This window comes from Schistocerca cancellata, chromosome 4 (genome assembly GCF_023864275.1).
Source record: "Schistocerca cancellata isolate TAMUIC-IGC-003103 chromosome 4, iqSchCanc2.1, whole genome shotgun sequence".
In the NCBI taxonomy this organism is placed as follows: Eukaryota; Metazoa; Arthropoda; class Insecta; order Orthoptera; family Acrididae; genus Schistocerca; species Schistocerca cancellata.
In genome coordinates, this window is record NC_064629.1 from 820,309,123 (window position 1) to 820,324,277 (window position 15,155).

Below are 15,155 nucleotides of genomic sequence, written 5' to 3' on the forward strand. Positions count from 1 at the left end.
ATCTCGTTGCCTACAGTTGTTAGACGAAGATGTGATTTCAGTCACCATATTCCCGAATAAGAGCCCACTGTGCTACCTCGCTCAGTGAAACACGTAAACTACAAACGTACCTATCGTATCACAACGTTAAAAAACTTCTGTTGCTGTAATAATTTAAGATGACTTTGCAGTACAGGTAACATACTTTTTCTTTTAAGCATGATCCTCATAAATCACACATAAATAAAATCTACAGCCTTTACTTAGGTATAATTTAATGTGTACTGAAACCGTAACTAACTCACTATTTTAGAAAGACATCTGTCACAGAAGCCGTTTCACTTCGGAGCCACCGACGCAACTCTGATGGAAATGAACTACATGCTAGACGACACTAAGGAAGAACTAATGACAGGTAATTTGTTTCATTGCAACGCTGTTTATAATAAACTTCATGGATCTACTAACGTAATTATTTAAGGTTGAATAACAAGTACAATTGTTTTGAATACTGATTTTTGTTTAATTCAAACTAGCTTCCGGTTTATTTTTGTTAGATCTTAACATTGGCTCAGAAACTGTTAAACTAAGGACTCTTCATTTATGTTCTGCAACAAACTTGTTCAAAAAATGGCTCTGAGCACTATGGGACTAAACATCTGTGGTCATCAGTCCCCTAGAAATTAGAACTACTTAAACCTAACTAACCTAAGGACATCACACACATATCCATGCACGAGGCAGGATTCGAATCTGCGACCGTAGCGGTCACGCGGTTCCAGACTGAAGCGCCTAGAACCGCACGGCCACACCAGCCGGCAACAAACTTGTGCCGTCCGCTGTGGCCGAGCGGTTCTAGGCGCTTCAATCAGGAACCACGCTGCGCTACAGTCGCAGGTTCGAATCCTGGCTCGGGCATGGATGTGTGTGATGTCCTTATATTAGTTAGGTTTAAGTAGTTCTACGTCTAGGGGACTGATGACCTCAGATGTTAAGTGCCATAGTGGTTAGAGCCATTTGAACAAACTTGTTTATTAACAGTATAAACTAAACATTATGCAATGGACAATATTATAAACAATAATTAAAATCCATAATTTTACGGTATTGCAGATTATACGGTTATGATACCATACTTTGAGAACAATCTAACTAAGAACTTGTAAATAAATTGTGTAATGAACATGTTTCTCATTGTAAATAACATTTTTATGTAATGGGCAATATGAAACACATTACATGGTTAAACACCCGATATCAGACAAACATGCTGCTTTCCGCTCCATGGTACATCGTCTTACATCTACATCAATCTCAAATCAGAATTTTCAGATAGAATTAGACACCATTAAATATATTGCGTCAAACAGTGGCTATACCCCTGAATTAATTGATAACATTTTACACAAAAAACAAAGAATCAAATTGTTATTATACAGGGTGTTACATAAAGGTACGGCCAAACTTTCAGGAAACATTCCTCACACACAAATAAAGAAAAGGTGTTATGTGGACATTTGTCCGGAAACGCTTAATTTCCATGTTAGAGCTCATTTTATTACTTCTCTTCAAATCACATTAATCATGGAATGGAAACATACAGCAACAGAACGTACCAGCGTGACTTCAAACACTTTGTTACAGGAAATGTTCAAAATGTCCTCCGTTAGCGAGGATACATGCATCCACCCTCCATCGCATAGAATCCCTGATGCGCTGATGCAGCCCTGAAGAATGGCGTATTGTATCACAGCCGTTCACAATACGAGCACGAAGACTCTCTACATTTGGTACCAGGGTTGCGTAGACAAGAGCTTTCAAATGCCCCCATAAATGAAAGCCAAGAGGGTTGAGGTCAGGAGAGCGTGGAGGCCATGGAATTGGTCCGCCTCTACCAATCCATCGGTCACCGAATCTGTTGTTGAGAAGCGTACGAACACTTCGACTGAAATGTGCACGAGCTCCATCGTGCATGAACCACATGTTGTGTCATACTTGTAAAGGCACATGTTCTAGCAGCACAGGTAGAGTATCCCGTATGAAATCATTATAACGTGCTCCATTGAGCGTAGGTGGAAGAACATGGGGCCCAATCAAGACATCACCAATAATGCCTGCCCAAACGTTCACAGAAAATCTGTGTTGATGACGTGATTGCACAATTGCGTGCGGATTATCGTCATCCCACACATGTTGATTGTGAAAAGTTACAATTTGATCACGTTGGAATGAAGCCTCATCTGTAAAGAGAACATTTGCACTGAAATGAGGATTGACACATTGTTGGATGAACCATTCGCAGAAGTGTACCCGTGGAGGCCAATCAGCTGCTGATAGTGCCTGCACACGCTGTACATGGTACGGAAACAACTGGTTCTCCCGTAGCACTCTCCATACAGCGACGTGGTCAACGTTACCTTGTACAGCAGCAACTTCTCTGACGCTGACATTAGGGTTGTCGTCAACTGCACGAAGAATTGCCTCGTCCATTGCAGGTGTCCTCGTCGTTCTAGGTCTTCCTCAGTCGCGAGTCATAGGCTGGAATGTTCCGTGCTCCCTAAGACGCCGATCAATTGCTTCGAAAGTCTTCCTGTCGGGACACCTTCGTTATGGATATCTGTCTCGATACAAACGCACCGCGCCACGTCTATTGCCCGTGCTAATCCATACATCAAATGGGCATCTGCCAACTCCTCATTTGTAAACATTGCACTGACTGCAAAACCACGTTCGTGATGAACACTAACCTGTTGATGCTACGTACTGATGTGCTTGATGCTAGTACTGTAGAGGAATGAGTCGCATGTCAACACAAGCACCGAAGTCAACATTACCTTCCTTCGATTGGGCCAACTGGCGGTGAATCGAGGAAGTACAGTACATACTGACGAAACTAAAATGAGCTCTAACATTGAAATTAAGCGTCCCGGACACATGTCCACATAACATCTTTTCTTTATTTGTGTGTGAGGAATGTTTCCTGAAAGGTTGGCCGTACCTTTTTGTAACACCCTGTATGTATATTCCCTCTCTATAGCAACAGTCATATATAAAATCAACTCGTGTACTACCCCCTATTTTGGAAAGCTATCCGACAAATTAGCCAAAACCTTCAAATCCTGCAATTACAAAACTTCATTTTATGTAAGAGGCATTACAGTTCGTATCCTATTCAACAGTATGGAAAAAAAAAGATTTATTAATAGTGGTGTTTAAAAAATCACTTGCAATGACTGCAGCAAACTGTATATTGGTCAGACATGCAGGGTCATAACAACTAGTCTGACTGAACACGAACGCACCTGGAGATAGACAAGATTTCACCTTTGCCGAACATGTGCTGAAGGACTGACATAGATACCAAGTCCACACAGAGATGCTGCGCATAGCCTACAAAGGAATAAAACTAAGCCATTTAGAAGCACTTGAGGTAAACACACATTTAACTCAAAATCCCAGCTGGTTGTAAATGATCAACTACAGCTGAGTACATCCCCACTTTTAAGCTTCGTATAATGCAGTCAACCAACCGCATACCCATCACCCTCCACAATGACACATTCTGCTACACAAAATCAAAACACAATATAAATTCCTATTCTTCACCTTGCTTACCCCATAGACTTCAACAATATACCTTACAATACTTTAATATTACGTATTTTAACTGTGTTCTGTGTTGAATATTGCCTGTTACTTAATAATGCTATTTACAATAGGAAACATGTTTGTTGGACAACATTAATGAGGAAGGCTTAATTTAATAGTATCTCATACAATGTCAAGACCTCACAAAATTTAGTATTATAACCATCTACCTGTAATATTGTGTATTTATTTATTGTGCTTAACCTTGTCCATTGTGTGAAGTGTAATTTCATCTTTAAGAAACAAGTTTGATGCACAAAACTCTACGGAAGTGACGGTATCTTTGCCTATGTTTAGTTGCCTAAGAACTAGTGTCCCTTTTGGATGCTAGTCAGTTATTTCCTGAAGGTTGCCTAATAAGCCGAAAATCAGTATGAAATGAACAAAAATCAGTAGAACAAAAACAGTGTACTTTGCTACTCAAACTTAAATATGGAATTGTTCTACCAAGAAGTAACGGAAGAATCCATAAATACCGTAGTTATTTTTTCCGGTCGAAAGATCTCACTTGTGTATCTTCACACAGCTTTGCAGTTCACTTCCATGGCAGATGTACATGACGGACCAATAGAAGCGCTGGAAAGGTCTCACTTTGTTGAAGAGATATTAATTAGTCTTGGAGGCAGAGTGTTCGCTATTTGGAGCGAAGATTACAAGGTAATAAAACTATATTCAAACGACGAAATAAAATCAGCATGTTATAATAAAAACGATTTTTTGTAGTGAGTAATTGTAAGGCCTCTTCAAAAACACAGACACCTTCAAAACTGTGCTCTAATTATCTCTCGGCAAGTGACGTATAATGTGACACAGCAACAAAAGGCTCGAATACTGCCATAAAAGTCTGTTATGGTTTCCACTACCTTATTGCGTGTTCTGTTAGAATAAAACAACTCATGTTTAGAATTTATTAACTGGTTCCCAAAAGTAAAAAATAGTACCATTGCTTCTAAAATAATATATTAGTCGTTAACATAGGTCTATTCAAGTATAACGACATAAGATAACCTATGCTCCCTAACGCCATTTTGTGGAAGCAAGGTGTAAACGCTTACTATCTTTTTTTCCTGTCGTTATACAAGGTAGTCCATGGACGTGGAACCACCCTTGTGCAACAGAAATGTGTAAATGACATAAAAAGTCAATTAGTATGATAGGGGGGGAGAGGCACCTGTGAAGCTACGTTACCAATACGACGGTTATTTTTGAAGCCACCAAGATGTAACTCTTAATCAGCATACAGAAAGGGTTTAATGTTAGATATCAGACTGATGGAGAATTACACGAGAAAAACAATGGTTTCTTTCATTCGTGCATAGCTGTACTCATTTTTGAGTCATGTCACCTTTTGTTTCAGGACAAGGCTAATTCTGGTGATAACTCATGAAGACTGAAAGGTATCCTCGACGTGTTGTCCAGCACACTGTTTCTTTCGTTATGGTCTTTCACAAGTAAATATACTGGAAAGCGAGCGCAATCATTAACAATCCGCTCCCTAAGGTATTCAAGGTTTCTGATGTTCACCGCATTCCCAATTGCCTTCGTATATGTCCACAGAGAGAAATTGGTGAACTTAAATCCAGATAACGTGGCGGACACTCCATCGGACTGCTATGACGTATCCATATACGGGGTAACTGGATATCTAGATAAGCCCAGACAGTTAGCCAATAATCAGGTGGGACACCATTGTGTTGAAAGAAACATAGGACTTATCCGTGTTCAGGCTGCAGCGACGGCAGACATGGTCTGACAGCTGCATATAACCGGCTGCTATTAGTGAACCCTGAATGTAGGAGGCCCCAACAAGACGAAGACTCCATATTTCACAACAAACCATCACCTTCGATGAAGTACCTTCGACGGACTTATCCATTCGAGGCTGACATATGACCAGTATCTCTGATTCTGTTTATTTACCTCTCCGTTCAAATAGAAATTAGCTTCATATGTAAACAGTACGTCAAAATGGAAAAGACGGTTTTCGTCCGGTTTGTGTGTCGCCCAAACTGCAAAAGCCCTTCGTGAGATGTTATAACATTCGCATTTTGTATACGTTTCATTTGTGCATGGTCTGAGTCCTCGTTATTGATAGCGTTGGTTGAAGTCTTCTGTGATAACACGGGTGCACATCCTTATATGTGGATGATCTCAATGTTTTCAGTTGTTAATCCCTACAGTTTTCACAGCACCGGTAAGGAAGAGAAATCAGTAATAATTCGAGAATGAATAAATCAGGTCCGAGGCATTTTGCTCTGATTGTTGCCAGCATAATATTTAAAGTACCAGGGAAGCAGGTTGCTAGCCTTACTTGCCCCGAGTCCCATTCGGTTTTACCCCTAACGGCTGAGGGACTAACCGGTGGATTTGGTAGTCTTTGCCGTATGAGCACAAAGGTGACCACGACTCAGAATATGTCCGAGATGCCCAGCCTTATTCCAAAGTAACTGGTATCCCGACTGTCGGGACCACTTACTTGGCCACTCATACGTTGCCCGTGGTTCATGAACTAGGACATGACTACAGGGACTCCTAAGATAAGACTTGGCAAACAAATGGTAATGAGATGGGGAGCTATTAATATCAATGGGGGCTACTCTGGGAAGAAGGTAGAGCTGGCAGAGGCTGCAAGTAAGATGGGGCTGGACGTTTTAGCTGTTAGTGACATTCGGGTAAGGGGTGAGAAAGAAGAGGAAGCGGGAGAATACAAGGTCTACCTGTCAGGAGTCAAAGCAGGAATAGCACAATGGGGTGTAGGGCTTTACATCAGGAAAGAAATGGAACCCAGCGTAGTTGCAATAAGGTATGTAAACGAACGACTGATGTGGATAGATTTGACAGTGTCTAGTAAGAAAATTAGGATTGTGCCAGTATATTCGCATTGTGAAGGGACAGATCAAGATAAGATGGATAGTTTTTATGAGGCACTCAGTGATGTAGTTGTTAGAGTAAAGGACACGGACAGTGTTCTGCTCATGGGTGATTTTAACGCCAGGATTGGAAATCGAACAGAAGGGTATGAAAAGGTTATGGGTAAATTTGGAGAGGATATGGAGGCCAACAGGAACGGGAAACAACTCTTGGATTTCTGTGCCAGTATGGGCTTAGTAATCACAAACTCCTTTTTTAGACATAAGAACATTCACCGGTATACTTGGGAAGGCAGGGGTACCAGATCTGTCATTGACTATATAATAACAGATCAGGAATTCAGGAAGGCTGTGAGGGACACACGTGTATTCAGGGGATTCTTTGATGACACTGATCATTATTTAATCTGCAGTGAAATTGGGATTGTGAGGCCGAAAGTGCAGGAGGTCAGGTCCATATGTAGGAGGATAAGAGTGGAGAAACTTCAGGATAAGGAAATCAGGCACAAGTACATAACAGCGATCTCAGAAAGGTACCAGTTAGTTGAATGTAGTCAATTACAGTCATTGGAAAAGGAATGGACAAGGTACAGGGACACAGTACTAGAAGTGGCTAAAGAATGTCTTGGAACAGTAGTGTGTAAAAGTAGGATGAAGTAAACAGCTTGGTGGAATGATATAGTCAAGGCAGCCTGTAAAAGGAAAAAGAAGGCGTATCAAAAATGGCTACATACCAGAACCCAGGTAGACAGAGAAAGTTATATTCAAGAAAGAAACAAAGCCAAACAGATAATTGCAACATCCAAGAAGAAATCGTGGGAAGACATTTGGAAACAGGTTGGAGACTATGGGTCAAGCTGCTGGAAAACCATTCTGGAGTGTAATTAGCAGTCTTCGAAAGGGAGGTAAGAAGGAAATGACAAGTATTTTGGACAGGTCAGGAAAACTGCTGGTGAATCCTGTGGATGCCTTGGGCAGATGGAGGGAATATTTTGAAGAGTTGCTCAATGTAGGTGAAAATGCGATCAGTAATGTTTCAGATTTCGAGGTAGAATAGGATAGGAATGATGATGGAAATAGGATCACATTTGAGGAAGTGGAAAAAATGGTCAATAGATTGCAGTGCAATAAAGCGGCTGGGGTGGATGAAATTAAGTCGGAACTCATCAAATACAGTGGAATGTCAGGTCTTAAATGGCTACACAGGATAATTGAAATGGCCTGGGAGTCGGGACAGGTTCCATCAGACTGGACAAAAGCAGTAATCACACCAATCTTTTAACATGGAAACAGAAAAGATTGTAACAGCTACAGAGGTATCTCTTTAATCAGCGTTGTGGGTAAAATCTTCTCAGGTATTGTTGAAAGGAAAGTGCGAGTATTAGTTGAGGACCAATTGGATGAAAATCAGTGTGGGTTTAGGCCTCTTAGAGGTTGTCAGGACCAGATCTTTAGCTTACGGCAAATAATGGAGAAATGTTATGAGTGGAACAGGGAATTGTATCTATGCTTTATAGATCTGCAAAAGGCATATGACCGGGTTCCTAGGAGGAAGTTATTGTCTGTTCTACAAGACTATGGAATAGGAGGCAAACTTTTGCAAGCAATTAAAGGTCTTTACATGGATAGTCAGGCAGCAGTTAGAGTTGACGGTAAATTGAGTTCATGGTTCAGAGTAGTTTCAGGGGTAAGACAAGGCTGCAACCTGTCTCCACTGTCGTTCATATTATTTATGGATCATATGTTGAAAACAATAGACTGGCTGGGTGAGATTAAGATATGTGAACACAAAATAAGCAGTCTTGCATATGCGGATGACTTAGTTGTGATGGCAGATTCGATTGAAAGTTTGCAAAGTAATATTTCAGAGCTAGATCAGAAATGTAAGGACTATGGTATGAAGATTAGCATCTCCAAAACGAAAGTAATGTCTGTGGGAAAGAAATATAAACGGATTGAGTGCCAAATAGGAGGAACAAAGTTAGAACAGGTGGACGGTTTCAAGTACTTAGGATGCATATTCTCACAGGACGGCAACATAGTGAAAGAACTGGAAGCGAGGTGTAGCAAAGCTAATGCAGTGAGCGCTCAGCTACGATCTACTCTCTTCCGCAAGAAGGAAATCAGTACCAAGACTAAGTTATCTGTGGACCGTGCAATCTTTCGACCAACTTTGTTGTATGGGAGCAAAAGCTGGGTGGATTCAGGTTACCTTACCAACAAGGTTGAGGTTACGGATATGAAAGTAGCTAGGATGATTGCAGGTACTAGTAGATGGGAACAATGGCAGGAGGGTGTACACAATGAGGAAATCAAAGAAAAACTGGGAATGAACTCTATAGATGTAGCAGTCAGGGCGAACAGGCTTAGATGGTGGGGTCATGTTATACGCATGGGAGAAGCAAGGTTACCCAAGAGACTCATGGATTCAGCAGTAGAGGGTAGGAGGAGTCGGGGCCGACCGAGGAGAAGGTACCTGGATTCGGTTAAGAATGATTTTGAAGTAATAGGTTTAACATCAGAAGAGGCACCAATGTTAGCACTGAATAGGGGATCATGGAGGAACTGTATAAGGGGGGCTATGCTCCAGACTGAACGCTGAAAGGCATAATCAGTCTTAAATGATGATGATGATGATGATGATGATGATGAATAAATCAGGGCTCAAATGAAAGGCACCATTGTAACGATATTTACACACATTTTAAACAAACCTACATGAATCTTTTTCTCGCTGACAACCCCACAAAATGAAGAAAGGAAAAAATTTACGACTAATACATTTTCGCTGCTCATGCAGAAAAACTGCTGCGTGAAAGAAGAGATTTTAATTTATTGTGTCTTTACTACTAACTGTATTTGCGACACATCCTGCAGACAGTAATCACATGTACCACTGAATGTACATGCAAAATCATATCATCGTGCGACACATCGTTCAGGAATTATGACGTCACAAACACTGAGACGCGTGAAAAAGTGCTTCATCATATAAGACATTAAAATTTAGTACTTCATCGCTACTAAATCTATTCGCAGCACTTTTCGCATATGTAGCTAAATTTAAATACAAAAAAATTCATTTTTCAACACATAGTGCAGGAGATATGACGTCATAAACACTGAAATGTCTGAGAAAATTCCGCAACATGCTGCGTGAAACAAGACATTTTAATTTAATGTGACTTTATTACTAAGTCTATTCACAACACATTTCACAGACAGTAGCTACATATACCACTGCATGTTCCTGCAAACTTATATCGTTATACAGGATATACACTACTGGCCATTAAAATTGCTGCACCACGAAGATAGCGTGCTACAGACGCGAAATTTAACCGACAGGAAGAAGATGCTGTGATATAAAAACGATTAGCTTTTTAGAGCATTCACATAAGGTTGGCGCCGGTGGCGACACCTATAACGTGCTGACATGAGGAAAGTTTCCAACCGATTTCTCATACACAAACAGCAGTTGACCAGCGTTGCCTGGTGAAACGTTGTTGTGATGCCTCGTGTAAATGCGTACCATCACGTTTCCGACTTTGATAAAGGTCGGATTGTAGCCTATCACGATTACGGTTTATCGTATTGCGACGCTGTTGTTCGCGTTGGTTTAGATCCAATGACTGTTAGCAGAATATGGAATCGATGGGTTCAGGAGGGTAATACGGAAAACCCGTGCTGGATCCCAACGGCCTCGTATCACTAGCAGTCGAGATGCCAGGCATCTTATCCGCATGGCTGTAATGGACCGTGCAGCCACGTCTCGATCCCTGAGTCAACAGATGGGGACGTTTGCAAGACAACAACCATCTGCACGAACAGTTCAACGACGTTTGCAGCAGCATGGACTATCAGCTCGGAGACCTTGGCTGCGGTTACACTTGACGCTGCAGCACAGACAGGAGCGCCTGTGGTGATGTACTCAACTACGAACCTGGGTGCACGAACGACAAAACGTCATTTTTTCGGATGAATCCAGGTTCTGTTTACAGCATCATGATGGTCGCATCCGTGTTTGGCGACATCGCGGTGAACGCACATTGGAAGCGTGTATTCGTTATCGCCATACTGGCGTATCACCCGGCGTGATGGTATGGGGTGCCATTGGTTACACGTCTCGGTCATCTCTTGTTCGCATTGACGGCACTTTGAATTGTGGACGTTACATTTCAGATGTGTTACGACCCGTGGCTCTACCCTTCATTCGATCCCTTCGAAACCCTACATTTCAGCAGGATAATGCACGACCACATGTTGCTGGTCCTGTACGGGCCTTTCTGGATTCAGAAAATGTTCGAGTGCTGCCCTGGCCAACACATTCTCCAGATCTCTCACCAATTGAAAACGCCTGGTCAATGGTGGCCGAGCAACTGTCTCGTCACAATACGCCAGTCACTACTCCTGATGACCTGTGGTATCGTGTTGAAGCTGCATGGGCAGCTGTACCTGTACACGCCATCCAAGCTCTGTTTGACTCAATGCCCAGGCGTATCAAGGCCGTTATTACGGCCAGAGGTGGTTGTTCTGGGTACTGATTTCTCAGGATCTACTCACCCAAATTGCGTGAAAGTGTAATCACATGTCAGTTCTAGTATAATATATTTGTCCAATGAATACCCGTTCATCATCTTCATTTCTTCTTGGTGTAGCAATTTTAATGGCCAGTAGTGTAGTTCAGGAGATACAATGTCATAAATATTGAGCTGCGTGAAAATAAAACGGTTGGGCGAAATGCGCTAGACATACGAATGAATATGTGTACAAATATGTGTGAAATATGTTAAATAAATGTCAAATATATTGACATGTGGGTACACAGGCAAGGCCGAAGGAAAAAACCTCATCCTAAATCTCTGGAACGATTTCAACGAACTTTGGTACACATGTTAATTTCGATCTGGAAAGAAACGTTGTGGGGGGTAAGAACAACCAGCCTCCTACGAGGGTGAGCATGGTAACGTGGAGAGAGAAGGATGACAAGGAGATGGAGAGACAGCAAGGGGCACAGACAGGGATAAGGAGGAGATGGCCAGAGAGAGAGAGATCATGTGGATGCGGTATGGCGAGGTATGGTACACTGCACTCCCAGCTGTTTTCAGGTTAGCAAACCTGGTGTGGCTGCTACTCGGTCTAGTAGTTCCTCGGTTGACGCCACGAGGATGAATGAACCCTGTTCCAGTCTTCTAACTAAGGAAAAATCCCTGGCGGTACTGAGAGAAGTCAGTCAAACTGACCACTGTGTCATATCAGTTGTTTCGGTGTGGACACGTGGACGCAAAATGATTAGTCTATCCTGACAGGCATAGTCCACTTAGTGGTGCAGTTACGACCGTGAAGAAAACATGAAAACCTCAGGTAGTAAATCATGTGACGTGTTGACGGGAAGACTGTTAGACGCAGAGAAAAACCAGCTAACACACTCAAGTGGGTACATATTAAGGCATCAATAATCACAGTAACTGCATTTCCACCCCTAACACCCTGTATATACTCCGGAAGCCATTGTGCACTCTATAGCAGAGACTACTCCGTACCAATATGATAGATTTTCTGTCCTATTCCATTCGCGTATTGAGGAAGGGAAAACTTGCCGTCTACATGCCTCTGTTCATGCCCAAATCTGTTATCTTATTCTCATTATCCCTATGCGAGATATACCATGGTGGCAGCATAACGTCCGCACAGTCTTCTTCGAATACAGACTCTCCAAATTCACGCAACAGAAGTGGTACCGCACAGACGCATGGACAATGACAGATGGAAGTTTTGGTCGGGCTGTGAATCGTGCACGGATAGCTGAAATGGTTAAAGTGACCGCCGTGGGTTCGAGTTCCGGTCCAACACAAATTTTCAATGTAGTCATTCTGTTCCACAGCTGAAGTTCCCCTGTATTTGCAACTGCAAACACATTTCCTGTAACACCCAACAGAGTTCCGCGAGAACTACTGACGTCGTCTTTCTTCCAAGGATATCCATTTAATTTTCCGAAGTATTTCTGTTCTGCTTTCTAATGGGATAAACCGACCTGTTATGATCCCAGCAGCGCGTCTCTGAAATCCTTCGATGTCTGTTGCCATGCCTGTATCATGAGGACTCCAAACAATGTGACAACACCACAGAATTGGAGGCTGTAGCGTCTTGTATGTCATTTCTTTTACAGATACATGTATTTTACCAGAACACTTCCGGTAAAACTAATTCTTCCATTTCCTACCCTAATATCGATTTTATGATACCATTGCATTTCATGTGGCTTGCCGGCCGGGGTGGCCGAGCGGCTCTAGGCGCTACAGTCTGGAACCGCGCGACTGCTACGGTCGCAGGTTCGAATTCTGCCTCGGGCATGGATGTGTGTGCTGTCCTTAGGTTAGTTAGGTTTAAGTAATTCTAAGTTCTAGGGGACTGATGACCTCAGAAGTTGAGTCCCATAGCGCTCAGAGCCACAATCCACAATTAATGTGGTTTCTTACACTTAATATTACCCCAAAACATTCACAGGACGTGACGGGCTCAAGACATTCAACAGCAATCTTGTAATTCCTTTTCTTTGTTCCTTCTCTTTGTTATAGGCGTTATTTTACCTCTATCTACACTCCTGGAAATTGAAATAAGAACACCGTGAATTCATTGTCCCAGGAAGGGGAAACTTTATTGACACATTCCTGGTGTCAGATACATCACATGATCACACTGACAGAACCACAGGCACATAGACACAGGCAACAGAGCATGCACAATGTCGGCACTAGTACAGTGTATATCCACCTTTCGCAGCAATGCAGGCTGCTATTCTCCCATGGAGACGATCGTACAGATGCTGGATGTAGTCCTGTGGAACGGCTTGCCATGCCATTTCCACCTGGCGCCTCAGTTGGACCAGGGTTCGTGCTGGACGTGCAGACCGCGTGAGACGACGCTTCATACAGTCCCAAACATGCTCAATGGGGGACAGATCCGGAGATCTTGCTGGCCAGGGTAGTTGACTTACACCTTCTAGAGCACGTTGGGTGGCACGGGATACATGCGGACGTGCATTGTCCTGTTGGAACAGCAAGTTCCCTTGCCGGTCTAGGAATGGTAGAACGATGGGTTCGATGACGGTTTGGATGTACCGTGCACTATTCAGTGTCCCCTCGACGATCACCAGTGGTGTACGGCCAGTGTAGGAGATCGCTCCCCACACCATGATGCCGGGTGTTGGCCCTGTGTGCCTCGGTCGTATGCAGTCCTGATTGTGGCGCTCACCTGCACGGCGCCAAACACGCATACGACCATCATTGGCACCAAGGCAGAAGCGACTCTCATCGCTGAAGACGACACGTCTCCATTCGTCCCTCCATTCACGCCTGTCGCGACACCACTGGAGGCGGGCTGCACGATGTTGGGGCGTGAGCGGAAGACGGCCTAACGGTTTGCGGGACCGTAGCCCAGCTTCATGGAGACGGTTGCGAATGGTCCTCGCCGATACCCCAGGAGCAACAGTGTCCCTAATTTGCTGGGAAGTGGCGGTGCGGTCCCCTACGGCACTGCGTAGGATCCTACGGTCTTGGCGTGCATCCGTGCGTCGCTGCGGTCCGGTCCCAGGTCGACGGGCACGTGCACCTTCCGCCGACCACTGGCGACAACATCGATGTACTGTGGAGACCTCACGCCCCACGTGTTGAGCAATTCGGCGGTACGTCCACCCGGCCTCCCGCATGCCCACTATACGCCCTCGCTCAAAGTCCGTCAACTGCACATACGGTTCACGTCCACGCTGTCGCAGTGTTAAAGACTGCGATGGAGCTCCGTATGCCACGGCAAACTGGCTGACACTGACGGCGGCGGTGCACAAATGCTGCGCAGCTAGCGCCATTCGACGGCCAACACCGCGGTTCCTGGTGTGTCCGCTGTGCCGTGCGTGTGATCATTGCTTGTACAGCCCTCTCGCAGTGTCCGGAGCAAGTATGGTGGGTCTGACACACCGGTGTCAATGTGTTCTTTTTTCCATTTCCAGGAGTGTATATTTAAAGAGAGCAGTCATTCATTAAATCGAGTGAAAATTTTACCCAAGTATTTTGGCATTTCCTTACGATTGTCCAATAACTACACTGTCCTGAAGACAACAGCATGGTCCACGAACATCTTACAGAGCTGCTGATCCTGTCTGATAAATCATTTATGTATAAAGAGAACATTAGAGGTTCCTGTTACGCTACGCTGGGGCACACCCAACGTTACTTTCGTTTCTGTTGAACACATGGTAAAGTCTATTTCACCCGCCTGTAAGGCTGCGACCAGACTTTTTCATTAAGCAAAGGAGATTTTTTATTGATTACATTGCTAAGGGTAATTTATTAACTTGCAAATATTAATCAAGTTATCTGAAATAACTGCCCTCCGTCTGCAGGCCACAAGTGGCCCATCGAGACCATCTGACCGCCGTGTCATCCTCAGCTAAGGATGCGGATGGGAGGGTCTTCTGGTCAGCACACTGCTCTCCCGGTCGTTATGATGGTTTTCTTTGACCGGAGCCGCTACTATTCGGTCGAGTAGTTCCTCAATTGGCATCATGGGGCTGAGTGCACCCCGAAAAATGGCAACAGCGCATCGTAGCCCAGATGGTCATCCATCCAAGTACCGGCCACGCCCGACAGCGCTAACTCCGGT

At 43.7% G+C, this 15,155-nt stretch overlaps 1 protein-coding gene across 1 annotated transcript in view; it reads left to right on the forward strand.

The window, feature by feature from the left end:
- The window catches only part of LOC126184448 (dynein axonemal intermediate chain 3-like), a 215,446-nt gene that overhangs the window by 113,611 nt on the left and 86,680 nt on the right, over window positions 1-15,155 (forward strand). Inside the window, exon 7 of the mRNA XM_049926839.1 lies at window positions 4,154-4,284. Within this exon, the coding sequence (XP_049782796.1) occupies window positions 4,154-4,284 (131 nt within the window). The remainder of the gene's footprint in view (window positions 1-4,153; window positions 4,285-15,155) is intronic.